The 27,889-nt window shown below is 36.0% G+C and overlaps 2 protein-coding genes and 1 long non-coding RNA gene across 4 annotated transcripts in view; 2 read left to right on the top strand and 1 right to left on the bottom strand.

The window, feature by feature from the left end:
• LOC123877867 (T-cell leukemia homeobox protein 2-like) overlaps positions 1-27,889 on the bottom strand; it is a 56,470-nt gene that overhangs the window by 16,732 nt on the left and 11,849 nt on the right. Inside the window, exon 2 of the mRNA XM_045924798.1 lies at positions 9,616-9,844. Coding sequence (XP_045780754.1) covers positions 9,616-9,844 — 229 coding nt within the window. The remainder of the gene's footprint in view (positions 1-9,615; positions 9,845-27,889) is intronic.
• LOC123877866 (protein ANTAGONIST OF LIKE HETEROCHROMATIN PROTEIN 1-like) lies at positions 6,443-8,870 on the top strand. Of its 2 annotated transcripts, XM_045924797.1 has the most exons (3): positions 6,443-6,958; positions 7,937-8,151; positions 8,272-8,870. In XM_045924797.1, the coding sequence occupies exons 1-3, from the start codon at positions 6,654-6,656 to the stop codon at positions 8,823-8,825; spliced, it is 1,074 nt and encodes a 357-aa protein (XP_045780753.1). In that variant the 5' UTR covers positions 6,443-6,653; the 3' UTR covers positions 8,826-8,870. The 2 variants fall into 2 exon arrangements, with proteins under 2 accessions (XP_045780753.1, XP_045780752.1); XM_045924796.1 differs by having other exon boundaries at positions 7,937-8,870.
• LOC123877870 lies at positions 11,420-26,255 on the top strand. Its single transcript, XR_006798694.1, has 3 exons — positions 11,420-11,429; positions 11,870-11,871; positions 26,174-26,255. It is a non-coding gene; the product is annotated as an uncharacterized LOC123877870 (long non-coding RNA).

Genomic DNA, 27,889 nt, shown 5'->3' with positions numbered 1-27,889 from the left:
ATAAATAAAAAATATTAAGTTAAATATACTCAATACTGTCTAATACTGTCTACTAAATTTCAATCATAAAGGTTCACAAAACATACAAAACAAATAGTTAAGTACCTACAATATGAATTCACCACCAACAGTTTATGAATCCTCATATCATAGCCGGTAACCCTACAGAAATAGGATTAGGGAGTTGGTCTCAGAATTTCTGTACGACCATTTCCCAAACTTTTCTATTTTATTAAAAAAAAAAACAAATCGATGTAAAAAAAAAAAACAAAAAAAAAAAACAAATATTGGTGACATATTAAGTGCATATTCTAAGATAATTTCTCGTATCGCAACTATTATGCTCTACGTTGTCGATACGCGTTCTCGTTGACTATGTCTTTAATAATTGTAACTTTTAATTTCGTAAAGATTATGAGGACATAACATTATGTTAATTATGGTGTTTTCATTAATAAGAATTTCGGCTTCGGCGGCTAATCTCCATAGAGATTAGCTAACTGCGCGCGATATATGTGTTTTAGAGCTGCAAGTGTGTGCGCAAACAAATATCTTCTAAATAAATATAAAAGTAAATAAATAAATAAATAATGCTGTAACCACAAATTCGCGGTTTTCAGATTTATTCCTGTATTTGCTATAAGACCTACCTACCTGCCAAATGTCATGATTCTAGGACAACGGGAAGTACCCTATAGGTTTCTTGACAGACACGACGGACGGACGGACGGACAGACAGACAACAAAGTGATCCTATAAGAGTTCCGTTTTTCCTTTTGAGGTATGGAACCCTAAAAATCAATCAATGTACAAGTTAACATTAAAAGGGTTGAATCCCAATCATAAAATGTTCAACATATTGTTAATATTATGTCTGACCAAAGTAGTTACCGACTTACGATGCGTTCCGGTTTAAAATTAATTTCGTGTTCAGGCTAGCATAAAAATCATCACACTATATAAGTATTATTACCTATAAAGTAGCATAAAGGCGTAAGTTTGTGTGTATGCATGTGTGTATGTGTGTATGTTTGTTATCCAATCACGCACAAACTACTGAACTTGGCTGAAATTCGGGATGGAGATAGTTTATACCCTGGATTAACACACAGGCTACTTCTTATTTCAAAACATCAAAGAGTTCCTACGAGATTTTGAAAAAACCTGATTCCACACAGACGAAGTCGCGGGCGTCAGCTAAATACCAAGGTTTAAATCCAAATCATAAAATGTTTAACATTTTGTTAACATAATGTCTGATCAAAGCCGTTACGATGCGTTCCGGTTTAAAAGTAATCTTGTGTTCAGGCTAGCATAAAGATACAATAAAAAATCTAATTAGTATGTTATCAATTTGTTTAACATTTCTGTACCGAGTAGTTTCGAGTTCGACTTCGACATCACGGTTAAAGTTAACGAGCGACAAAAATTTATAGTACTACTAGAGGATGCTCGCGACTTCGTCCGTTTGGATTTAGGTTTTGAAAGATCCCGTGGAAACTGTTTTATTTTCCAGGATAAAAAGTTGCCTATGTCAATTACAGGGACGCAAGCTACCTCGGTACCAAATTACATACAAATCAGTTAACCGGATGGGTTTTTGGGAATCCCGTGGGAACCGTTTGATTTTCCGGAATAAAAAGTAGCCTATGTCCGTCCCCGGGATATAAGCTAACCCTGTACCCGTCAGAATCGGTTAAACGGTTGGGCCGTGAAAAGGTAGCAGACAGACAGCAAGAAAGACAGAGAGACAGACAGACACACTTTCGCATTTATAATATTAGTATGGATGTGATCGATTTTTAGGGTTCCGTATACGAAGGGTACCAACGAGTTTCCATCCTTATATCGTCGACATTCCATCTACAGTCTACACGCACGAAACGTTTTACATCATCATTCCTTATACGCATGGCTAAGGTATGGAATACTCTTCCGTGATCTGTGTTCCCTACCAATTACAATCCGTGTATCTTTAAAACAAGACTGAATAGGCATCTTCTAGGTAAACGCGTCCCATCTTAGGCCACATCATCACTTTCCATCAAGTGTGATTGTGGTCAAGCGTTTGCATATAATTTAAGAAAAAAAAACGGAGCTCTATTACTAAGCCACCGCTGCTGTCCGTCCGGCCGTCTGTCTGTCTGTCTGTCAACGGGCTGTATATCTCATAAACCGTAATAGGTTGAGAATTGAAATCACACAATGAGTAGGTAGGTTGGTACCTATTACTATCCAGCAAATTAAAGAGTTTTAAAAAGTGTTAATTCTTGTAAAATGGTACCGACAGAACCCCACGTGCGCGAGTCCGACTCGGTAGGCTGTACAGTGTACTACATTAAAACTAGTCAAGTGCGACTCAGGGTGAGATCTATAGAGCGCGCTCTGCCTTTGCTTAGATTTAAGACAGAGTTAAAACGAGACAGAGCTATATCTCTCACATAAATCTGTCTCGTTTTAACTCAATCTTAAGTCAGAGCAAAGTCAAAGTGCGCTTTATAGATTTCAGCCTAAGACTCCCACATGAGTGGTTCCGTAACTATCATCGTACAAGAAATACCTAACACTTTTTTTTTTTTTGTGATGTTAACATAAATTCACCGTTTTCGGACTTTTTTCTTTCCAGTGCTTGTATTCCCGTGGATTTAGGTTTCTAAAAATCTCATGAGAACTGTTTGATTTTCCCAAGTCTTTAACTATACGTCAATACGTTTATTTGTGTAGTTATTGAAGGACAAACCACAATATATATATATTATTCACTATAGGTAAGCGCTTGACCACAATCACACCTGATGGAAAGTGATGATGTGGTCTAAGATGGGACGCGTTTACCTAGAAGGTGCCTATTCACTCTTGTTTTAAAGATACCCAGATTGTAATTGGTAGATTGGTAGACCCAGATTGTAATATAATATAAATTTGAAAAAAAATAACAATAGTTGTAAATGCTAGCTTCGAAAAGGGCAATACAAAATTCCGAATCCCTGTGAGACAATACGCGTTGGTGGCATCCTGATTACCTAATGGACAAGCGCTGTTTGTGCTCCGCGCCGATAACGAGCGATACCGCGGCGCCACTGGCTTCGGTATGTGATGCCTCCGATAGTGTGGGGATTGTGAGGACTGGTGTGGTGTATGAGTGTGGACCCATCTAAACATAAATTTAAAAAAAAAAAACCCGACTCCAATAACCGTAAGAACGAAAAATATACGGCCGAAAAAAAATTGAAACCAACTGCAAAATTTGCAAAAACTATCCATACTAATATTTACTAATATTATAAAAGTCTGTCTGTCTGTCTGTCTGCTAGCTTTTAACAACCCAACAGTTTAATCGATTCAGATGTTTCGCACAGAGTTAGCTTACATCCCTGGGAAGGGCATAGGCTACTTTTATCCCGGAAAATCAAAGAGTTCCCACGGGACTCATAAAGATCCATTCGTTTAACTGATTTATATGAGTACAGAGGTAGCTTGCATCCCGGAAATTGACATAAGCAACTTTTTATCCCGGAGTGTCAGAAAGTCCTCAAGGATTTTTAAAAAACCCAATCCACGCGGACAAAGTATAATATTGAAAAAATTAAAAAATAACCAACTTCAATGACACAAAAATATAGGTACTGCCGAAATCCAAACCGAAACATTTTGAAATTAAAATCGGTGGTAGGTATATAGGTAGTGTATCTATCTACTGAATTTTTTACTTTTAATCATAGCTAATTTTAATTTCAATTTAATTTTTTCAAGGCCCAATTTTACTCTGACGTTTTTGTGTTTCGACTTTCGACGCTCGAATTCTATCAACGTCGGTGAGATGTAAAATCTCATACTAAGCTTTTAATAATATGTAATTCAATGTAGTATGCACATGTGTAGAATAGAATAGAATAGATTTTTATTCAATTAAACTTTTACAAGTGCTTTTGAATCGTCAAATAATAATTTACCACTGGTTCGGAATGCCGTTCCTACCGAAAAGAACCAGCAAGAAACTCGGCGGTTGCTCTTTTCAATTGTTGTTGTGTGTTTTTAATAACCTACACCAAAAGCAAGCGTTTGGTGTAAGTTTGGTGTGAGACCTATAAAAACCTTATCCTGAATACAGGAATCCATCATAAAAAGAGCCTATTATTAACAGTCGATTTATCAGACGTCTCTTTGCATTAAGGAGCGGTGTTAATGGCTGCTTATCGCTGCTGGTTTTGTTGTTCCTTATTAAGTGCCTGTTGTTGTAATAAGGCCCCGTGTTCACGGCGCATTTTGGGACTAAGGTACTAGTAACTTTTAAATCAAGTAATTAAATAAATCAAAACTAAAAAAATATGTATAAAAGATGGTTAATGTAGGTACCTACTAAAAAGGTAATAAAAAACAAAAATCCGATTTCATAAATATCAAAAAATATTAAGCAAAATAAACAGTATTTTTTTAAAATAATTATTAAAAGCCGTAGTTGCACGTCAGTTTTTTTGTATTGGACGTGTGACTACGCCTTAAAATAATCAAATAATTTATGTAAGATAATTTTGTTTTGTAAGGAAAGATGAGTCTTCCGTTTCTTTTTTGTTAACTGCCCTTTTGAAATGGTTTTAAAAAACAGTATTTTTTGAATAAATGACAATCTCTGTTAATATTTATTTTGTATTTTAAAAACTTCCACAAAACTATAATCATGTTAATTTTTTTAAATCGATTTCTATTTTTGTGAAATTATACCAAAATACTTTAGAGTTAATGGCGTAAAATGAACCGTTATCTATTCTTTAATCTCTTAATGTTATCTACTTAGATAAAGATTCTTATCTTAATATTATGCTAATGACAGTTTAAGAGATATAAAATCAATATTATTCCGCATGATGTAATGGTTTTTTTGACTAAACGTTTTTTTAATTGGTAACATTTGCATTTGGCCATGGAGATCTGGGGAGCTAGTTACCAAAGTTTGAGAGCTACAGTGTGAAGATTGTAATCACTTGATTAGCACTTGATAGTACTTCACTATATATTGGCTAAAATGCGGTGTCGCAGCAAGAATATCATCATCAATCAACGGTCGGCCCACTACTAAGCATGGGCCTCGAGACAAAGACGCGATTCCTGCGACTTCATCCGCGTGGATTTAGGTTTTTCAAAATCCCGTGGAAACTCTTTGATTTTCCAGGATAAAAAGTAGCCTATGTGCTAATCCAGGATATTATCTATCTCCATTCCGAATTTCAGCCAAATCCGTCCAGTAGTTTTTGCGTGAAGGAGTAACAAACATACACACACACACACACACACACACACACACACACACACACACACACACACACAAACTTTCGCCTTTATAATATTAGTGTGACTAGCTGATTCCTGCGACTTCATCCGCGTGGATTTAGGTTTTTCAAAATCCCGTGGGAACTCTTTGATTTTCCGGGATAAAAAGTAGCCTATGTGCTAATCTAGGATATTATCTATCTCCATTTCAAATTTCAGCCCAATCCGTCCAGTAGTTTTTGCGTGAAGGAGTAACAAACATACACACACACATACACACAAACTTTCGCCTTTATAATATTAGTGTGATTAGTGTGATGGGAGTCTCTGTACTTTTAAAGCATTATTATTATCAACCCGTCGCGTCGTCGGCTCTATTAAGCATAGGTCTCGTTTCAATATGAGAAAGGTATAGGGCAGGCCATATTCCACCACTCTGCTCAAGTGCGGATTGGCAGACTTCACACGCCTTTGAGAACATTGTGGAGTGATTAGATAGAGGAGCTTTGCGGATGATGATCACAAATCTTCGTTTCTAAAAAGGCACGCGATGATGATGATGAATATTAGGTGTAAGAATCTAGAATAAAATTAACATTTTTACTGGCGAGAATTCTTTGTAACTGGTCCAAACTTAAGAGCACTTTATCTCAATTCTAAAACGAATAAAGTGTTGATTATCTTTAAAAGTATTTTATAGCCTACATTATTAATTAAGATTTATCGAAGATGCGTATAAAAATGTATAAGTTTTGCATAAATATATCAATAATAACTGGTCAATCTTATAAAATTCAATAAAACTACATTTTGTTATCTAACGTATTTTTCCAGTATAACTGTGGGTTTAGTGTGGGATTTCATCAACGTTGATAAAATTTGAACGTCAAACTCAAAACAAAATAACGTCAAAGTATAATGGACATACATCTTTTTGATTTAAAATCCAAACTTAATACAATTGATTTTAATTTCGCAAATCTTTCCTTTGAAGCGTTAGATGTATGGACGAACTAAATCTTTCATACAGTTAGGGCTAATTCGCACGAGAGCTTTTTTAACGTCCGTTAAAAAAGCGTTCAAATAGAACAAATGCATTCCCAAGTATCTGTTCACACGTCAACGCTTTTTTATCGCGCACTTTGTATTGTCAGCGCAAGCGAATTAGGGCTTAAGGCCTACGCAGACCGGGACGGCAAGGCAAGGGATTTTGCCGTGAGTCAGCGCACACTGGCCGCTTAGATACCGCGGCATTCCAGCACTTTGCCACGGCATGCCACGGCGTGCCGCGGCACGACAAAGCACGCCTCAGCGACTCCTGCTGCCTGATACACTTTTAGTCTTCAGTTGCGTTTGATCGAGTGTTGGTGTGCCTCAGTTTTAAAATGGTAGATTGGGATTTGGTGTTGATATCGATTATTGCAGATGAAGAAGAAGGTGCACAGGCTAATAATAGGGATAGAAGAAGATTTTGGGTTGATAATTTATGGAAAGAAAGGGAATCAAAGGGTGAATTCAATAATTTATTTAATGATTTAAAATACGACGTGCAAAAATTTTATGACTATCATAGAATGGATTATGAGAAATTTCAAGCACTGTTGAATATATGTCGACCATATATCGAAAAACAGAGGACCAATTTTCGCAACCCCATTGAAGCCGATCAGAGATTATCCTTGTGTTTGAGGTGGGTAGTTAAATGATTGTATAAGTTTTATTTTTTCTTCTTTTATTAAATTAAAAAAAAAAAACAATATTTTTTGCCAAGTACAATCATGTATTGTAGACACATAATAACGATTTTCAAGTTTTTGCACTGATAAACCTTCTCACTGATAATCCCTGGATCTTTATTTGTTTTTACTTAATTTAGAGTACCTACTAGTTTAGATTAGTTTCGTATTCAGAAACTGCAGTTTTGTAGCCAGACCCTGAAGCAGCTTCATAGCCAGGGCCAGAGGCGGTACCATAAACAGACCGTGAAACAGCTTCATAACCAGAGCCTGAGGCAGTTCCATAGCCAGACCCCGAAGCAGCTTCATAACCAGAGCCTGAGGCGGTTCCATAGCCAGACCCCGAAGCAGCTTCATAACCAGAGCCTGAGGTGGTTTCATAGCTAGAGACATCTTCAGATGTTGGAGCTGGAGTTCCCTCTATGTATTTTAATTCGGCGTCAGTTACCACATTAAATATTTGTCTCTTTATTTGGACCTGCACTCTTTCTGGTAGTTTTTTTACTGTGGCAGCCATTGTTTGAAAGAACGAATCAATGGGGTCCACCTCCTTTTTCGATTCAATGTATTTATTTAGTATTTCAGCAGTTGTTGTAGGTTCTGGTCTTATTAAGGAATGGTGTGAATCATTGGTCATTCGCGAAACTGAACGTTCATCATTATCATTGACAGCGGATTCTGCGAAAGAAGTCTGCGTATCCTCTGAAGAGGAGTCCAGATTCGAGGTTTGTTTTCTGTGCTGAATGAATTTTTTCAAAAACTCCAGCTCTTTTTCAAACTTGATAGGGCGTCGCTTTGTGTACGGGTCACCACTCTTTGTTTTTCTGTTATTCAGAGCTTTCCTAAAATTATTACGTATATTACCCCATATTTTCTGGCATTCTTCACCTAAAACAAAACATAAGCAGGTAAAATGGTATATTATCTTTCAGATTTTTGATCACGGGAAGTAGCTTCAAGTCTCTAGGTTACAGCTATCGCATGGGGTTTAGTACAGTGCGCTCTATCGTACATGAAACTTGCCGAGTCATTTGGAATGCCCTAAGACCTAGTGTTATGCCAAAACCAACAAGGGAAAAATGGACGCGAATCGCGATGGAATTTGATGAAAAATGGAATTTCCCGAACTGCATCGGTGCAATAGATGGTAAACATTTCAGGATAAAAGCACCTCGCAATAGTGGAAGTCTCTACATAAACTATAAAAAGTTTTTCAGTATCGTACTACTAGCGGTTGTGGATGCAAATTATAAATTTGTGATTGCAGATGTAGGATCATATGGACGAAATAGTGATGGAGGTATAATGCAAAACTCAATATTTGGAAAAAAATTGACTTCTAATGCCCTCGATATTCCCCCAAAAAAACGTTTACCGAGGACTGATCTTGAGTTGCCGTATGTTTTTGTAGCAGACGAGGCTTTTCCGTTAACCACAAACATTATGAGACCATTTAGTGGCGATCGATTGACAGATGAAGCAATGAAAATATACAATTATCGTTTGAGTAGAGCCAGGCGTATCGTCGAAAATGCATTTGGTATACTTCAAGAACGTTTCGAATTATGTCAAAAAGGAATTCAGGTTCAACCAAAATATGTTGATAATATCATTTTAGCATGTACTTGCTTACACAATTTCATCATAGGTGGTACAAGCACAGAAAGCCAAAATATAGCAAGTGTAAGCATTAATTTAGAAAACGATAATAATATGAACAATGCATTAGATGGTATGACAGTACGGGAGATGTTTAAAGATTACTTTAGGTCTGATGAGGGCTCTATTCCATGGCAAAACGATATTGTAAATAGACATTAATACTGTGTTAAATCTTAAAATATAATTATAGTGCAAAAATATTTACTTACCTGTTTTATTCATTTCTATTCCAATTCTTTTCCACGCATTGTTCTTCATTTGAGTGTTCATATAATGTTTTGATGACATATTATATAAATAATCATAGTCTTGAACTAAAGTTATTAATTTTTCCTCCATGTTGGAATAAAAAACGTAAAAAACTGGTCTCCGAAAAAATCACGTAGCACAGTCGTCAAAGACGCGGGCGCAAATGGATGGTCAATATTGGTGTGCATTCCCCGCTTCTCTACTCCCGCCGCCGCACCCCGCAGTATATCACTACGAGCGCCGGAGTCCGTGGCATGCCGTTGCCTACCGCAGTATGCCACGGCATCCCGCCACGGGAGCCTGTGGCGCGTGTTGCGATAAAATCCCTTTCAATGCCACGGCATCATTTTAAAGCATAGCAATTTATGTCGTATTTCTGTACCAGTACGGTTGAATGTCCATTAGTAAAAATTAAAATCCCTTGCCTTGCCGTCCCGGTCTGCGTAGGCCCTTAAGGATTTTTTAACGCTGAGCTTGTATTCACAGTTAAAATTTAGCCGTAATCGTAACGCAACCCTAAAAATCTGTCATGCAATATTGTAATGCAATATAATATGGCATGCAACGTCGTGATTCGTCGTAATTCCGAAAAAATGTAACAGTGATGGCAACACACATACTCCATTTTTTACTTCTGTAGAGTTGTATATCCTGTTCTGATAGAAGGGGAACTATTTTAGTGATGGGAGTTGGGACATACCTCCATTTCGTTCTTCTGTTCTGGAACCAGGTCTTGACTTGTGCGTCTGTCATTTTGAGCGTTTTTGCCAGCGACGCTCTCTCAGCCGACGCGAGGTACTTCTGTTTATGGAACCGCTTCTCCAGCTCAGCTATCTGCATCCTGGTGAAGGAGGTTCTGGGTTTTTTGCGCTTTGGAGGCGTTCTGTTCTGGTAGGGGTGGCCGATCCGCCTCGTGATGGGGAAGGATGCTGGAAAAATATTTTAGAAATTTTAATCCTAATTCATACTGATATTTTAAATATGAAAGTGCGTCTACCTGTCTGTCAGTCAGTTTTTCATGGCCCGTAACTGATTCTGACTAGAAATTGCATACCGGGGACGGGCGTAGAATACTTTTGTCCCGGAAAATCAAAGCTTAAAATTAAATAAACTAATTCTACGTAAATGAATTCGAGGGCATCATGTATTTGGTAGGTACCTACAGACATAGCTTGCATCCCGACCACGCATATAATAAGTTACTATTACCCCAGAAAATTAAAGAGTGCCTTTGTGATTTAAAAAAATATATCTAAATCCACGCGGACGAAGTCGCGGGCATTATTTAGTGATTTATTTTTAAAAACATATAGGTAGGTACCTAAGACTTGTTTCTGAATAGTAAGTATATTATTATTATAATAAGATGTACCACCTACTTATAGGTATTAAAAAATAATGTTGGAATAAAAAGTAAATGATGACTAGGTAGGTACACATAGGTAGGTAGGTATTTCATTTAAATATCCAAGATGGTTCTTTTTAAAATAAATAATATATTGAACAATAAAGTTGTACAGTTTTATTGTCGATCAAGTGTTGAAATAACTTCCTTAATGGCATATTTTTATAGGTTTCAATTAATTTGCACTTTATTGAAAATGCTTTGATTTGAAATATATGCTAAAGTGGATTTTTCTACGTGTAACGCATAAAACTGATTTACTTTTAGAATACTAGAAGATTCCTATGACTTCGTCCACATGAATTTGGGTTTTTAAAAATCCCGTAGGAATTCTTTGATTTTCCGGGTTAAAAGTAGCCTTTGTCCGTCTCCGGGATACATAGGCTCTTTGTTTTTTTTTGATTTAGATATAAGTTAGCTCTTGATTGCAATCTCACCTAGTGGTAAGTGATGATGCACTCTAAGATGGATATCTCTGTAACAAATGAACGATGTTCGCGGTTCCTTTGTTTGGATTTAGGTTTTTATGTTTACATTACACCAAAAAAAACCCATGGGGTTTTATTTTTTCATTCGGACGTTTGGAACCATAAAAATGGGAACCAATTCAATGAAATTAGCAATCACGTGGAATGATTTAAATTTCAGTCGAATAACTTTATCGTAAAATGGCATCTGAGCTATTACAGAAATTACATCCAAGACTTGAAGGCACATTTAAATCTTATCTTAGTAATTGAAATCACGACTTAATCGACTCGAATAACGTACGAGAATTACGGGAATGCCATGTATAAATAAAAAACTCATTAAAACATCGCATTATGTATGAATTGGTATTGTAATACTCGGTTGGTGTAATCAAATAGGTATTTTAAATTTTTCATCCATAATATACCTACCTACTTCCATAATCCATACTAATAGATACTATTCCTAAATGCGGGTCTATCTGTCTATTTGTCTGTTACCTTTTTACAATAAATCCATTTGACGAAATTTAAACAGAGACAGCTTGCATCCCAGGGAAGAAAACAGGCTATCACTCTAGGACTTTTTCTCCCGGAAAATCAAAAAGCTTTCAAGGGATTCAAAAAAACTAAATCTACGTGGACAAATTTGCAGGCATTATCTATTTGGTACAGGGATAGTTTGATTCCTAGGGACGGACATAGGTTACTTTTTGCCTGGAAAATTAAAGAGTTTAAAAAAAACCGAAATCCACGCGGCCCAAGTATCGCGAGCATCTTTAGAGAATTGTGTAAAACTAGCCGATGCCCGCGGCTTCGCCCGCGTGGATTTAGGTTTTTCGAAATCCCGTGGAAACTCTTTGATTTTCCGGGATAAAAAGTAGCCTATGTGCTAATCCAGGATATAAACTCTCCATTCCAAATTTCAGCCAAATCCGTCTGGTAGTTTTTGCGTGAAGGAGTAACAAACATACACACACACACACACACACACGTACAAACTTTCGGCTTTATAATATTACTTGGATGATCGAATACTCAGGTACCTATATTACGATCGCTAAACGATCAAATATAAGTGGTAGATACCACAGACTGAATGTAAAATAATACTTAGCTCCAACTGGCATTGAAACCAATATCCTAGTTAATATCGACATGATCTCATCTCACGGGTCATTTAATGCAAATCGTTCTATTAAGGCGAACACACTAAGTTTAGTACGAGTTTGTACATCACGAGCCTCGACAACGTTGATTGATTTCGAGTATCCAAACGCTATAACGTCAAAATAAAATAGACAAACTCACATGATTTAATGAGGCGTTCGCCGTTTTGGCTGATACTAAAATCAGTTTATAACTTCGTAACGCGAGGATCAAAATAGAAATTACTAGCCGATGCCCGCGACTTCGCCCGCGTGGATTTAGGTATTCGAAATCCTGTGGGAACTCCTTTTATTTTCCGGGACAAAAAGTAGCCTATGTGCTAATCCAGGATATTATCTATCTCCATTCCAAATTTCAGCCAAATCCGTCCAGTAGTTTTTGCGTGAAGGAGTAACAAACACACACACACACACACACATATACAAACTTTCGCCTTTATAATATTATAATGTGATTATGTAATATTTATCATTACGTTATCCTCCCTGAATAGTATGCAAGGAAAAATTCATTGGGCAAAGTTTTCACAATAGAAAAAAAAAGTTTTGGTGGTTTCAAGTTCGTCCATCAAGCGCCAGTGCCCTAAGCGCAAATATTGCAAAACAAAAATCGTACTCAAAAAATTACTTCCATAGCAATTACATTCAGTGTTCTTTTCAAAGTAACTGTAACTTGTTTAATTTTTTGTGGTAAGACGGCTAGGTTTCGATATTCGATGTTCTATCAACGTCGTCGAAATCTGTCAACTTGTACTAAGACTATTACCGAGAGCTCGACCTATTGAGGCTCGATTCAGAAAAATAATGTAATTTATAGTTTCGAAAAACGTTAACTCCGCCATCTTGTAAGTGACGTGAGCGTATATTTTTAACCCCCGACCCAAAAAGAGGGGTGTTATAAGTTTGTGTATCTGTGTACCTGTCTGTGGCATCGTAGCTTATAAACTAATGAACTGATTTTAATTTCGTTTTTTTTTTGTTTGAAAGGTGGCTTGATCGAGAGTATTCTTAGCTATAATCCAACAAAATCGGTTCAGCCGTTTGAAAGTTATCAGCTCTTTTCTAGTTACTGTAATCTTCACTTGTCGGGGGTGTTATAAATTTTTAATTTACACTTGTTTAATGTAACGTTAGAAATTCTATAAATTATTATAGTACGTAGGTATTTTTAAGAAATCTAAATGCATGCATACAAAGTCGCGGAAAAAACTAGTAATATGAGAAGAAAATTTAATACTTACCTACTTAAATTTAAATAAACACTTTGTTTAATGTCTATTCAATATCTGAAAGTCTAAATTTATTCAAAAACTAGATCATAAAATATATGTTTTAGTGGCCAAAACAACATACTTAATAAAGTTTTTATGGAAAAGTACATTTTTAAGGAAATAGTAAAAAAAAAACATATTATTATAATATATGTACCTACTTATATTAAATACATAATAACATACTTGACATTCATATTATTTTGGATTTGAATTTTTAAACTTTTGTGATAAATTTCATCTGCTAATTAATTTAGAGCTGATATTATTATAAAATTTGATCAAAAACAATTACATTTGAATATTATCTATACCACAAGAAGGAACTTATTAAAAAAAAAAACAGTAACAATACATCTTCATAAAAATATCGAGTTTTTCTAGATTTATGGGGATTTTATTGGATAGAACAGGAAAACACTTTAAATACATGACATCAAACCTGACCAATCAGAAACTAAATACCAATAAAACCGGTCAAGTGCGAGTCGGGCCTCTTTGTTTTAGGGTTCCGTATATAATTATGAACTGATAGATATGAAATACTTATTTCTTTTCCGTGCTAGAACATCGCAATAAACCGTGATAGGAAACCGCAAAAAATGTTCGTTTGTGACCAAATCACAGCTTACAAACTATTTTATATATCGTTGTTTTCAAAATTAGCCATGTTGCCCTGTGCTTGTACCTGTAGTACCTATCTACATACAACTTAACTCTACTCGCTTGTAAAAAACCATATCCAATCACATTACAACGTGTTATTTCATTTCAGTATTTTCAAAAATAGAATTCATTCGAAATGCCGAGCTCTTATTGGTCGAGCTAAGCTTAATGGCTGCTTTACGTGACCGCAAAATATGTACCAATTTACGAGGCATTTTATAGTCAGGGTTGCCATAGGTGCATTTGAATTTTCCCGGATTTAGGCTAAATATTATTATTTATTATTTATTGTATTCTCTCAGGTCATCGATATTCTTTATCAAAGTTTCAGGTACTTTTTCGGGTGCGTTCCAAATTCAAATTTACTATCAATATAATTTCAATAGAAAAAAAAAATTAAGTAAGTACCTACCTACGTAAGTAATATCGTAAGTATTGTTCCTCGCGTTCGAATTTCGAATGACTTTTTAACCCCCGAACCACAAAGAGGGGTGTTATAAGTTTGACGTGTGTGTCTGTGTATCTGTCTGTGGCCTCGTAGCTCCTAAACGAATGAACCGATTTTAATTTAGTTTTTATGTTTGAAAGGTAGCCACCTTTGCCACCTGATCGAGAGTGTTCTTAGCTATATAATCGAAGAGAATCAGTTCAGCCGTTCGAAAGTTATCAGCTCTTTTCTAGTTTTCTTGTAGAGGTTTTTATGTCGGGGGTTTTTTAAATTTTGAGTTATCCATAGTTGAAATTAACTTTTCCACTCAGATTTAGAACGATAAAAGAAGCCGTTTTCCAAGCTAGTGAGTATGTTTCTCGTAAGAAAAGAAAACATTGTGTAAGTAGGTATCGCTACACAACACAAAAGCACTATACATCGGTGAGAAGGGTGCCCTAACAAGGTTTGCTGGGCCATAATCCGTTTAGGGCGTATGATTCATGCGTGGTTTGTGTAACGTACGCCGAGCCCCTTTTATAGGTAATGTAGGTTTATTAGATGAAAGTTAGCTTGTAATAACACTGAGTGAGGCAATGTGTAAGAATCTTACATTATACTTATAGCGCATAAAATTCATTTTAATTTTAAAATTTCCGTCTAAAGCATGCTGTTATGTTTGTTGTGGGCTCTTCTCAGACCTGGGTGCGTTTGGAACCCTCGTAGCTTTAGTTTTAAGTTAACGTTATCAATTATCATAACTATATTATTATCATCTTACAAATGTAACAAATCTGTCAGTCAAAAGGAGTAAAATAGTAGGTATACCTACCTACCTATCTATATACTAATAAATAAAATTGGAGTGTCTGTCTGTAATTTCGAAATAACTACCTCATATTAAGCTCATATGGTTATTTGAACGATACCAACACTGAATCACACGTTTTCAAAATTTTTGTCTGTCTGTCTGTTTGAAAAGGCTAATCTTTGGAACGGATGAACCGATTTTGACGGGATTTTCACAGACAAGTAGAGGATTGACCAGGGTGTAACATAGGCTACTTTTTTAACCGACTTTCAAAAAGGGAGTTGTATTTTTCCACCTATGTACACCGAAATCTCCGAGATTTCTGAACCGATTTGTGTCATTTCTTTTTTAATCGATAGAGGAACTTTGCGACATTGTTTCATAAAAAATTTGGAGTCCAACTCCTCAATCCTGATGCTGCAGGGGATCTGACCAATCCACGCGGGCGAAGCTGCGGGCATCAGCTAGTTTTGAATAAATGATTTGAGTTCGAGTTTTAGTTTATTGACCTAGCACCTAAGACTTAAAATATGTTAAAAAATTGTGTATAATTCTTTTAGTGGCTTCTTCTAATAAAATAGAATGGAATTTGAATTGAATTAGAAGTTTTATCCCCAGGTATTAGTTTTCACTCACTCATCGTTGAGAACTTTATGGAGAAGTTTCAGGCCGGCAGGTTTTCTCACGATGTTTTCCTTATGTAATTGCTAACGCACATAACGCTAAGAAGTTAGAGGCCCGTGATCGAACCCCCGGCCTCCTAAATAACAGTTGGACGTCTTAACCACTAAACTATCCGGCTCCTGCACCCTTATTACAAGTAAAAAGGCATTAAAATTATTAAGTAGCTAAATTAGGCTATAAGCCAAAGAAAAGTAAATAAAAAAAAATTAACTCAAGGAAAATGCAATAACAATGAGTTAAACGCGCAGAAGAATTAACAAACAAATTAACTTTGAAAGGGTTTAACGTCTGGAGGGTGGACCCTTTATGATATTATCCCTTTGGGCCGAATCCCTTTCACCCTTGCTTTGGATTCGCCCACTCAAAACGAATTTGGAAAATCATATTTTAATTTTGCAGTACCATTTTTGGATTACAACAACAGCCGTGATGGCCTAGTGGTTAAAACGTCCGCCTTCTATTTGGGAGGTCGAAGGTTCGACCCCGGGCACGCACTTCTTGTTTTCCGGAGTCATGTGCGTTTTTAGTAACAGACAGACAGACAGACTAAAGACAGACAACAAAGTGATCCTATAAGGGTTCCGTTTTTCCTTTTGAGGTACGTAACCCTAAAAAGAAACTCACATACCTATATAGACCCTGAAAGCAATACACTTATTTAAAGGGTAGTCGTGTACAACTATTTTAAGTAAGACTAGCTGATGCCCGCAGCTTTGCCCGCGTGGATTGGTCAGGTCCCCTGCAGCATCAGGATTGAGGAGTTGGACTCCAAATTTTTTATGAAACAATGTCGCAAAGTTCCTCTATTGATTAAAAAAGAAATGACGCAAATCGGTTCAGAAATCTCGGAGATTTCGGTGTATTTCGGTGATAGGTAGAAAAACACAACTCCCTTTTTGAAAGTCCGTTAAAAAAGTAGCCTATGTTACTCCCTGGTCAATTCTCTACTTGTCTGTGAAAATCCCGTCAAAATCGGTTCAGCCGTTCCCAAGATTAGCCTTTTCAAACAGACAGACAGACAGACAGACAGACAAAAATTTAAAAAACGTGTGATTCGGTTATAGTATCGTTCAAATAACCATATGACCTTAATATGCGGTAGTTATTTCGAAATTACAGACAGACACTCCAATTTTATTTAGTAAGTATAGATACAGTACATACGTACGTGTTCATGTCAGCATCAACTCAAATTCAGCCGAAACAGCGGTCCATATTTCAAAATTTAAAAGCAAGGAATTCGCACTCATATTTATACGCCAGTGAGGGGAAGCCGGGGAGGGAAGACGAATGCCTGACGTCTAATTGGACTCAGGCGTCGCTGGGGATTACAGGTAGTCACTCCATCACGCCTGTACTCACACTCCCGAGCCTCCTCGTTCCAGTTTTTACGTTGAATATGATTTTAACACCTCCTGGTTACTCTTTTTGCTGAATTATTTATCCCACCAAAAACATTTCATGTAAAAAGGTTGCCAAGACTCACAAGTTCATAATGCTTTCACTGTTAAAAAGTTATGAGATCTCTAGTAGAGCCAAGCCCCTAGCTGAGCTTAGAATTGCGCTGCCCATGGGACCTATCCCAAGTCCAAAGTATATAGCTCTTAAATGTTCTTGAGTATATCACATTTATAACAATAAAGAACAAATAACTCTACTTACAAGCTCTGATTTTACAAACCTTAAATCTTAGTTAAAAAAGGACGGCTTGGCCGTTTAATGTTCGTGGAACTTTTATCTGATATGACATTTAAGCCCGGAATAGCTTGTGCGACAATCATGAAGTATAATACAAATTAGTAATTGTCGAACAAACTATTCCTTATGACCTTAATATAATATGTTATGTCGTGTAATAGTTTCACGAACATTAAACGGCCAAGCCGTACTTTTTTAACCAAGATTTAGGGTTTGTAAAATCAGAGCTTGTAAGTAGAGTTATTTGTTCTTTATTGTTATAAATGTGATATACTCAAGAACATTTAAGAGCTATATACTTTGGACTTGGGATAGGTCCCATGGGCAGCGCAATTCTAAGCTCAGCTAGGGGCTTGGCTCTACTAGAGATCTCATAACTTTTTAACAGTGAAAGCATTATGAACTTGTGAGTCTTGGCAACCTTTTTACATGAAATGTTTTTGGTGGGATTTCATTTCTTTTTGGCAGGTGCCCTAGATTTTTTTTTGGATCTATTTTTTGTAGGTACCTACATCATTTTCATGGCCCGCTCTATCGTTACCTCTTTTTTTAAAAGCTTTTATTCCACTTGCAATGTATGTAACTATGTTTGTTTGGGTGGAATCTTGCAACTCAATTTTAAAGCAAATATATCAAATTTCAGTCTTTTAGGACTTCAGAAAACACATTTTTTAAATGTACAGACTGGGAAAAGTTTATTTTTCTGTTGTTTGAATGAAATCCCTAGCCTACATACCAAATTTCAGTCTTCTAGGACTTAGGGAAGTACTTTAGAACTTTTGACTAGAGGGGTTTTGAATGGCAATAAATCTGAAACCATAACAGGTAGACAATTGATACTTAGTACGTTTGATAAGTCTGTCAAGGACATATTATCCTGAAAATATCAGCATTCTAGCGATAGACTTTACAAATAATTTGCTTCCCCCATACGTGGGAGTGGAGGGGGAAAATTTTGAATTTCTTAATTTTTCTGTAGTTTGTATGCAATTTTTAGTGTACACACCAAATTTCAGTCTTCTAGGACTTCGGGAAGTACCCTAGAATTACAGACTAGAAGTTTTGACTGTCAATAAATCTGAAACTATAAAAGCTAGACAATTGATACTCAATACGTTTAATAAATCTGCCAAGGACATCTTATCCTGAAAATATCAGCATTCTAGCGACAGAATTTACAGATTTGCTTCACCCATAAAAGGCGTAGAGGGGGGGCATTTCCAATTTCTTAATTTTCTTGTAGTTTGTAGTCAATTTCTAGTCTACATACCAAATTTCAGTCTTCTAGGACTTCGGGAAGTACCTTAGAGGTTTTGAGTAGAGGTTTTGATGATCATCAGTGAGGGACGAAATCGGCGTATTTTAGGTATCAATAAATCTGTAACCATAAAAGCTAGATATTTGATACTTGGTATATTTGGTAAATTTGCTGAGGACACCTTATACTGAAAATTTCAGCTTTCTAGCGTCATCCAGACCGAAGTTATGACGGGTCGAAAATACGGCGAAACACTTCGAGAAAAAGGTACTACGTAGCGCCCCGGCCGCCGTTTGGCTCGTCTTGGCGGGGGCACTGCCGTGCCCCCTGATGTATTCACCTGATTCTATGTAACTTTATTTTGAAGTTTCTATATTAGTAAGTATATTAGTTTCTAGAATATGTCTGCAAAATTTCATGGACTTTGGTTGCTTAATTTTCAAATGAAATTGGAACTACGCTTGTATGGAGCGAGTGACGGAGAGACCCCTATTAATTGGAACGTAACGAATTTTTCGGCTACTTACCATTCCAATTCAATTTTGGAAGTCCAATGGTCCAACATAGACCTATAAAATATTCTGGCCCAATTAATAATTTTACAATTAATACCTTTTGGATTTAGATTTACAATGATCTACGCATAATCCTTACCTACCTTGTTTGCCATACTAAGTTGCCATATTACGGAATAGCGGATCCTTCCTAAAAAACCGATGCATCATGCAAACAACCTATTGAATGTTTTTTACTCCATCATCAACTCATCATTGACCCAAAACTTAGCATGGGTTTCCTCTTAGAACTAGAAGGGTTTAATGGCAGACTTCACACACCTTTGAGAACATAATGGAGAACTCTCAGGCATGCAGGTTTCCTCACGATGTTTACCTTCACCGTTAAAGCAATTATAAAACTCAAACTCAAACTCAAATTATTTTTATTCAATTAAACTTTTACAAGTGCTTTTGAATCGTCAAAATAATCTACCACTGGTTCGGAATGCTGTTCCTACCGAGAAGAACCAGCAAGAAACTCGGCGGTTGCTCTTTTCAAATGTACAATTTACAATAATATGCCATACTGTATACAAGCAATTGCAGCGCCGTGTATTGCTGGAGCGCATCAAATCCAAGCTTTTTTGTCATTTACATAATCTTCGATTGTATAATAAGCTTTTTTCAGGAGCATACTTTTAATAGATTTTTTAAACTTGTGTAAAGGCAAGTCTAAAATTGATTGTGGAATTTTATTATAAAATATTACACTCATTCCCACAAACGATTTTCCAACTTTCCTGAGGCGGAGCGTAGGATATGCGAGCCTATCACGGTTTCTAGTTTGCCGGTCGTGGAAATCACCGATTTTTTTGTAACTATGAATGTTTTGTCGTACAAAAATTATATTATTATGATTTTTAAATCGCCTCTTCTTGGTCCATTAAGTCAAAAAACTGCTAATCAGGTCCAAAATGAAACTGTAGGTAATCAAACTTAATTCGAAACTCAAGCGCTTTAAAGCGTTTAACAGCAATAAATTTGTAAACAATAAAAACAAATTTTTATCCTCCATTCATGTCTTGTACCCAGATTGCTTTTATTGGCCATAAATACAGAATCACACTCGAAATCAAAAATACGGTAGCGACTCGCAACATTTTTCAATTAAGGCGCCGGACACTGCACGGTGGTGTGAATCGAAAAAATGGGCGGACAAAAAACTCATACATATTTCACGCAACATACGATTGCAATCTCCCGTAGCCCATGTTAATGGCCGGTTCATATTATTCCACTCACTAAATCCAATATGATTTTAGCGCTGGTCTGTAATGGATGACGTCTAGACTCTAGGTAGATTGTTCTAGAAATTAGGTAATTAAGCTTTTACGAGTAGAAGCTGTTGATGCAAGTCAACAGTAAAAGTAAATTTTTATCTCCTTTTACTTCTTATTACCAGATTGCTGGTATTGGTCATAAATAAAGAATAAGTACGTTAGAAATAAAAAATACGATACTGTAACTATTACTATACAGTGCAGTGTAAATAAAAAAATGGATGACTGAAAGTCTCGTACATATTTCACGCAACATGCCTATGATTGCAATCGTAGCAAAATTGATGGCTGGTTAGACATTATTCAACTCACGGGACCCAGTAGATTGATTTTAGCAATGGCTGAAAATGATAACTTTGTCTGTTATTCTAGTCATTAGTTGAACCTTTAAGAACTTTTTAGCAAACAATAAAAACAAATCATGTCTTCATTCACGTGTGCTTAGATTGTTTTAAAGGCCATAAATTACAGAATCATACTCAAAATCAAAAATACGGTACGCAGACGCCGGACACTGTATTAAGTGAAAAAATGGGCTCATGAAAATCTCATTTCACGCAATTTTTCACTTTTTTTAATTTTTCATGCCACATACGATTACAATCTCCGTAGCCAATGGTAATGGCCGGAATGATTCAAGTCACTAAATCCAGTAGGTGGATTTTAGCACTGGTCTGTCATGGAGAATTCCGCCTAGACTCTACATTGTTCTAGAAATTAGGTAATTGATCCTTCAAAAGCTTTTAAGCGTCTTAGTGCATATAAACTATAAAGTAATTTTTTATCCTCATTTACGTATTGTACCTAGATTCTTGTTACTGGCCATAAATACAAATTCGAGTAACGCCATTTCACCCCACACCGGTCACTACACAGTGCAGTGTGAATGGAAAAAATAGACAGACAAAAGTTTCATACATATTTCATTAAACAAATGATTGAAATTGCCGGTAACTTGATACAGCTAAAGTCGATTGCACATAGATGCAGCTAAAGCTGATTATAACACGCATCCAAACAATAGGTTTTCAGCACCTATTAAAATTTTTAATTAATTTATGGGCTAGTACAGTATCTCTCCGAACTATAATGTCTTACTCAAATGAGTGTCAGTTCTTGCTCTTGTCATAATTACATTGCGAAGATATTTGAATAAATAAAAAATTTGCAAGGTTTGCTATTGACTCGATTGATAAAAATCTTGCTAAAACTCTGAATTTTTTAAAGAGTTACGTGTATAGAACTTACGGCTAATAATAACTAATTAAAATTGACAGACAGAAGTGGTCAATATTAAATTGGAAAAACTCAATTCAATTCAATTTCATTTATTTGCAGATACAAATACATAAAGATGTAAATACATAATAAAATATTGCCCAGCTGTACCAATTCAAGTTAGGACTGCGATTAGATGCGATTGCATTGAAAACTTAGTTGGAAAAATTGCTTGATGAGGTAAGTATATTTGAAAAAAAAATTAAATTGGATCTTTAGATATTTTTTAAATAAGTTTGGTTTAAATAAATATTTTAAAAGGCAAGACTCGCGTTTCTGCTATATAAATGACTGCAATACACGACTTTCCAATTAAGGTACCAGTACATAGGCTGGACAGTGCAGTGGTGCGAATTGAAAAAATGGACGGACAAAATCTCATACATATTGCACGCAACAAACGATACCAATCCAAGTTGCGTTAGCAAACACACCTGGATATAACTTATAGTGTAAGAACTGGTGAAAAAATGAAATAGTTTGATCAAAGTATTTTAATTAGTAGTTCAAGTACTAGGTTTAAAGGGGGTTTCAAAAACCAAATTCTTTAAATAATATAGTATAGATTGGTATGAAGAGTAAAAAATTATGTATTCACCTTTTTTTGTAATGTAATTATCACATAAATATTGTCCTACTCTAATTTGACTTTCAATTGAAAACTTGAATGAAAGCTTATCCTTATTACTGTTTTATATAAATGGAAACTCTCCTTACTTTGAAAATGTATCTGACATATTTTTACAGTATTAGCTCTTACTAATATTATAAATGTGAATGAGTATTTAGTTGTCCTTTAATCATGCCGCAACAAAACAACGTAATTTTTTGCTAGGATATGGCTAACAACCTAGACAGTAACATAAGGCACTTTTTACTCTGGGAAATCTTTTTACAAACTTAAATCTACGAAAACGAAATTGCTGATTCATCTAGTTTTCAAAAAAACTTTTACCCAGTAAAACATCCACTTACTCTTGAACTATATTGGTAACAAACGAAACTGAATGTAGCGAACAGTGGAGGCTCATGGAAAATTCATTGGTTGAAAGCGGGATGCAATCGGTATACGGGCTTAGGTTGCATTTTTGAACATTGCATTTGTATGAACAGAGGCCTTTTATAACGCTGAGCTTTAAGTGCTCTCTCTCTTTTTAGTATTCCCTATTGATTTAATTCATTACTGGCACAGTTCTTACAAACAAGAAGTTCTTTTTTTGCACTGGATGACGTTCATGCTTACTGAAAAGCAATTGTCTAGATTAGAAATGTCTATTCACTCTTATTGATACTTCGGATAAACGAGACAGAAAATACGGTTGCTGGAAGAGTATTAAGTTATAATAATTTGTGACCAAACATGTTTGAGATCACACTATTAATTTATGTTACTACTAGAAGATGCCCGCGGCTTCGCCCGCGTTGATTTCGGATTTTTAAAATCCCGCAGGAACTCTTTGATTTTCCGGGATAAAAAGTAGCCTATGTGCTAATCCAGGATATTATCTATCTCCATTCCAAATTTCAGCCAAATCCATTCAGTAGTTATTGCGTGAAAGAGTAACAAACATACACACACACACGCACACACACATACAAACTTTCGCCTTTATAATATTAGTGTGATACCCATAGGCATTCAAGCAAATAAAACATATTTTGTTTAATTTCCTTTGAGATTGCCTGGTAAGCGATGTCACAATTGATGATCATGGATGAAAACAGCATTTGCAATTTTATATTTCCATTTAAATTAGAGCTTGCAGACAACGCACTAAAAACGCCGATTGCCACGCGATCACAATATCTTGTATTAACTTTAGTTTTGCATTTCAAAATGTAAAAATTTTAAATTACTTCATAATAAGCACAAACGTATATTTCCTACAAAACTATACGTTTGTAAACATTAAAATGATAAAAATAGGTGAAAAACAAACATCCAATTTTATCTGCAACTCTACAGGCACGCAAAGCAGTGCCTTGTACCGTTTCAAACGTGGATACCTACTCGTTTTATATTTTCAAATTATGAGAATGAGTAGTTGTCAAACAAGAACTATTAAATTTAACTTGTTTTTTTACAAAAAAAAAAAAAATAATACAAGCTCTATCAGCTACACATTGGTATTGTTAGATACTCATTATAAACCGTTAAAACAAAAACTTTTTGTAACCATACTAATTCGTAGTAATATTATAAATATGAAACTTTTTGTCTGTTACCTTTGCACAGCCCATACATTTGACCGATTTTGATACAAAGATAGCTTGCATCCCGGAGACGGACATCGGCTACTCTTTATCTCCGAAAATTAAAGTGTTTTCACGGGATTTCCAAAAACTCAAATCCCTACGGAATACATCCTATTTTTTATCTGACTGACTGACTAAAAAATTTGCTGTTAATAATAAGTACAAACTCCCTTTACAACCTTTCGAACTGCCAAGGGTCACTGGTAGAGATCTCTTATAGAGACAAGTGCTTCCCTATCCACTTTTCTTTCTTTTTCCCTTTACTGTTACAACTTTCTGGTACAAAAAAAAGTAAGTAAGTAATCATAGTGACTGAGCGTTACATTACCCAATTTAAAACTGAAACATACGTAATAGCTAATTATTTACTCGCATCTTAAACATAGGGTTATTGTCTGAAATCCCTAAACTTTTTACTAACAAAGAAATTCCTAAATAAGCGCCAGTTATTCGTTCGCACGCATTGGATCCCCTCATTAACTGCACGACAATGTTTTGTCATTAAAATTTTGTCCACTTGTTGTCATCGTGACACCACTGTGTTTAGGCATAGTACAGACTCTTTCCGCTCGAGTTTTCATTTTTGAATATTTATTTATTCCGTTACAAGTTAGCCCTTGACTGCGATCTCACCAGGTGGTAAGTGATGATGCAGTCTAAGATGGAAGCGGGCTAACTTGGAAAGGATAGGTAAGTATATATGGCAATTTAATTAAATCCATGCTTTTTATCGGTTGCTTGTTACAAGGTTGTCTAACGCAGTGAACGCAGCCTTATGGAGCAATCTAATTCCGTAAACCAAAATTTAGGGTAGTTAATCTTTTGGGTCTGTCTCATTGGATTTGAATATTATTTGAAACATTAATGTTAGAACGAAGGTTTGATGTTAAATACATGGGAAACATTTGAAGTTGTAGGTACAATTAGTAGCCTACATATTTACATAATTATGTCCCTAATGACTAGTTACATGATATGAATTATTAACGCACAAGAAATAACACTTTAAATTGTTTAATTTTCATAACAGTAATTTTGAGATTTTTAGTATTTTGTCGTTATACCGGCAATAGAAATACATATTCTGTGAAAATTTCAGGTTTCTATCTATTATGGTTTACGAGATACAGCGCCGCTGATAGAGATAAATAGGGAGTGGACGGACTATCGCGACGAAGGGACGAACGGACAGACGGACGAATAGTGAATAGGGAACCCTAAAAAGGTTTCAGCTCAGCATAATGTAGCCTGTATACCTTGTAGGTGCATGCACAAAAGCATAATAGCGCCGCACTGATTTTCATCATGATTCATGATTTATCTCATTTTGTTCCTAAGTATAGAACAATTTTTACACGGTCTCTATGAAAAGCAATAATTCATCTAAGCCCAAAGTGATAGTGTTTTTAGAGTTCCATACCCAAAGCCTCCGCTGTCCGTCTGTTCGTCCGTCCGTCCGTCTGTCAGCGGGCTGTGTCTCGTGAATCGTAATAGGTAGGGAGTTCAAATTTTCACAGAATGTGTATTTCTATTGCCGCTTTAACAATAAATAATAAAAATTTTAAAATGGACGCAATGAAAATTAAAAAATAATAATTAAAAACTGTTATTCCTTATACGATGGTATGGCACCTTTCGTGTGCGAATCAGACTCGCACTTGGCCGGTTTTTACTTAGTCGTAAAGCCGCCGGAGTTTGCCGTATTTTATCGCCAATCCATAACGTGAGAGATCATAAAAGGCGCCATATTTCAAATGTGTTAATATACGAGAGAGCTACCGACGGTAGACGCGAGGTGACGTATAGACATACATAAAATATTATATTGCTATTTATCTTCACTTTAGGGGGATTAGGTAATTCTTGGGAGGAGTTAACAACTTTAGGCTAATTATACCTACTAATAATGTCTGACTGGAGTCTGGATGTAAGCGACGCGAAACCGTAGCGTGTGGACTGTGGAAGTCTCTACAATTAATGACTAAGGAATTCTTTGAATCTTTGAAAATAATGTGACTGACAAGAAAGCTATCCTTTTCCACGGGGAACATTATGAGAAGGATAGCAATACGTTTAGATCTGTCATTTTAATTTAGTTTAGAGATTGTGTACAACATAATCACACAATCAAACTTCACACTTATATTATAAAGGCTAAAGTTTGTTTGTGTGTACGTTTCTTTCATGCAAAAACTACTGAACGGATTTGGCTGGAATTCGGAATGGAGATAGATTATACCCTGGATTAGCACATAGGCTACTTTTTATCCCGTAAAAATCCATGGTTGCCGTGGGATTTGCAAACTTATTCACCGCGGGTAACACCGCGGGGCGCACCTAGTTGACTATATGTATAATGTTAACTAAAAAATTACATTGTGAGAGCAAAATATTCTCAAATGTGTGGATACGTATCATCGCGTATCGCCTTTTCAAATTTTCATATCCTCCCGCGGGAAATGTTGAAAGAGGTTGGTATTTACTGTATCGATGATTTTGTGGGGCGTTATGAGAAAATGAACGCCTATAAACTTCGACGAACTCTACTGATAAGATGTTTGATAGTGAAAAGCAGGCGTTTCTTGCGTTTACAAGGGCTAATAAATTTAATCGTGTGTTTAAAATATCCATACTTCACACTATCACACTAATATAATATTATAAAGGCGAAAGTTTGTATGTGTGTGTGTGTGTGTGTGTGTATGTTTGTTACTCTTTCACGCAATAACTACTGAATGGATTTGGCTGAAATTTGGAATGGAGATAGATAATATCCTGGATTAGCACATAAGCTACTTTTTATCCCGGAAAATCGAAGAGTTCCTACGGGGTTTTAAAAAACCGAAATCCACGCGGGCGAAGCCGCGGGCATCTTCTAGTAATATTATAAATGCGCAAGTGTGTCTGTATGTTTGTCTGTCTGCCAGCTTTTCACGGCCCAACAGTTTAACCAATTTATATGAAAGTTACAGAGGTTAGCTTGCATTCCGGAAACTGACATAAGCAATTTTTATCCCGGAAAATCAAAGAGTTCCTACGGGATTTTTAAAACCTACATCCACACGGACTAAGTCGTGGGCATCATCTAGTTTTTCATTACCACGATTAACAGCCTTATCGGGTGACAGAAAGGCTGGCTCATTTTTTGCGCAACGGATCAACCTGGCTGTCCCGTGCCGAAAAATGCAGCTAGTATTCTTGGAATCATTCCACGCGGGCATGATTTGTATAGTAACTAGGTAAGGCTAGCCTAAAGTTTTATTGTAAAATTTGCAACAAAAAAAAAGTTTTTCATCATAGCACCATTTTCACTTACCTATAATATGTAACAAGTGTAAATTAAAGTTTAAAACACCCCCGACAAGTGCAGTATACAGTAACTAGAAAAGACCTGATAACTTTCAAACGGCTGAACCGATTTTCTTGGATTATAGCTAAGAACACTCTCGATTCAAACAAAAAAACTATATTAAAATCGGTTCATTAGTTTAGGAGCTACGATGCCACAGACAGATACACAGATAGACAGATACACACGTCAAACTTATAACACCCCTCTTTTTGGGTCGGGGGTTAAAAAGGTTTCATAGGCATTGAAAAAAATATATAGATATATTATATGTATAGGTCCTGTTTTATACGAAAAGCAATGTAGCGGCAAGGTATCATCGCATATGGTTTGTGTCAAATTTTTATGCGATCCCTCGGGAAATGTGAGCGAGAGTCTCAGGCTATACGCCCGTA

The sequence above is a fragment of the Maniola jurtina genome, chromosome 24 (assembly GCF_905333055.1).
Source record: "Maniola jurtina chromosome 24, ilManJurt1.1, whole genome shotgun sequence".
Lineage (NCBI taxonomy): Eukaryota > Metazoa > Arthropoda > Insecta > Lepidoptera > Nymphalidae > Maniola > Maniola jurtina.
The sequence above is the reverse complement of the archived record's forward strand: the minus strand, read 5'-3'. Positions and strand labels throughout refer to the sequence as shown.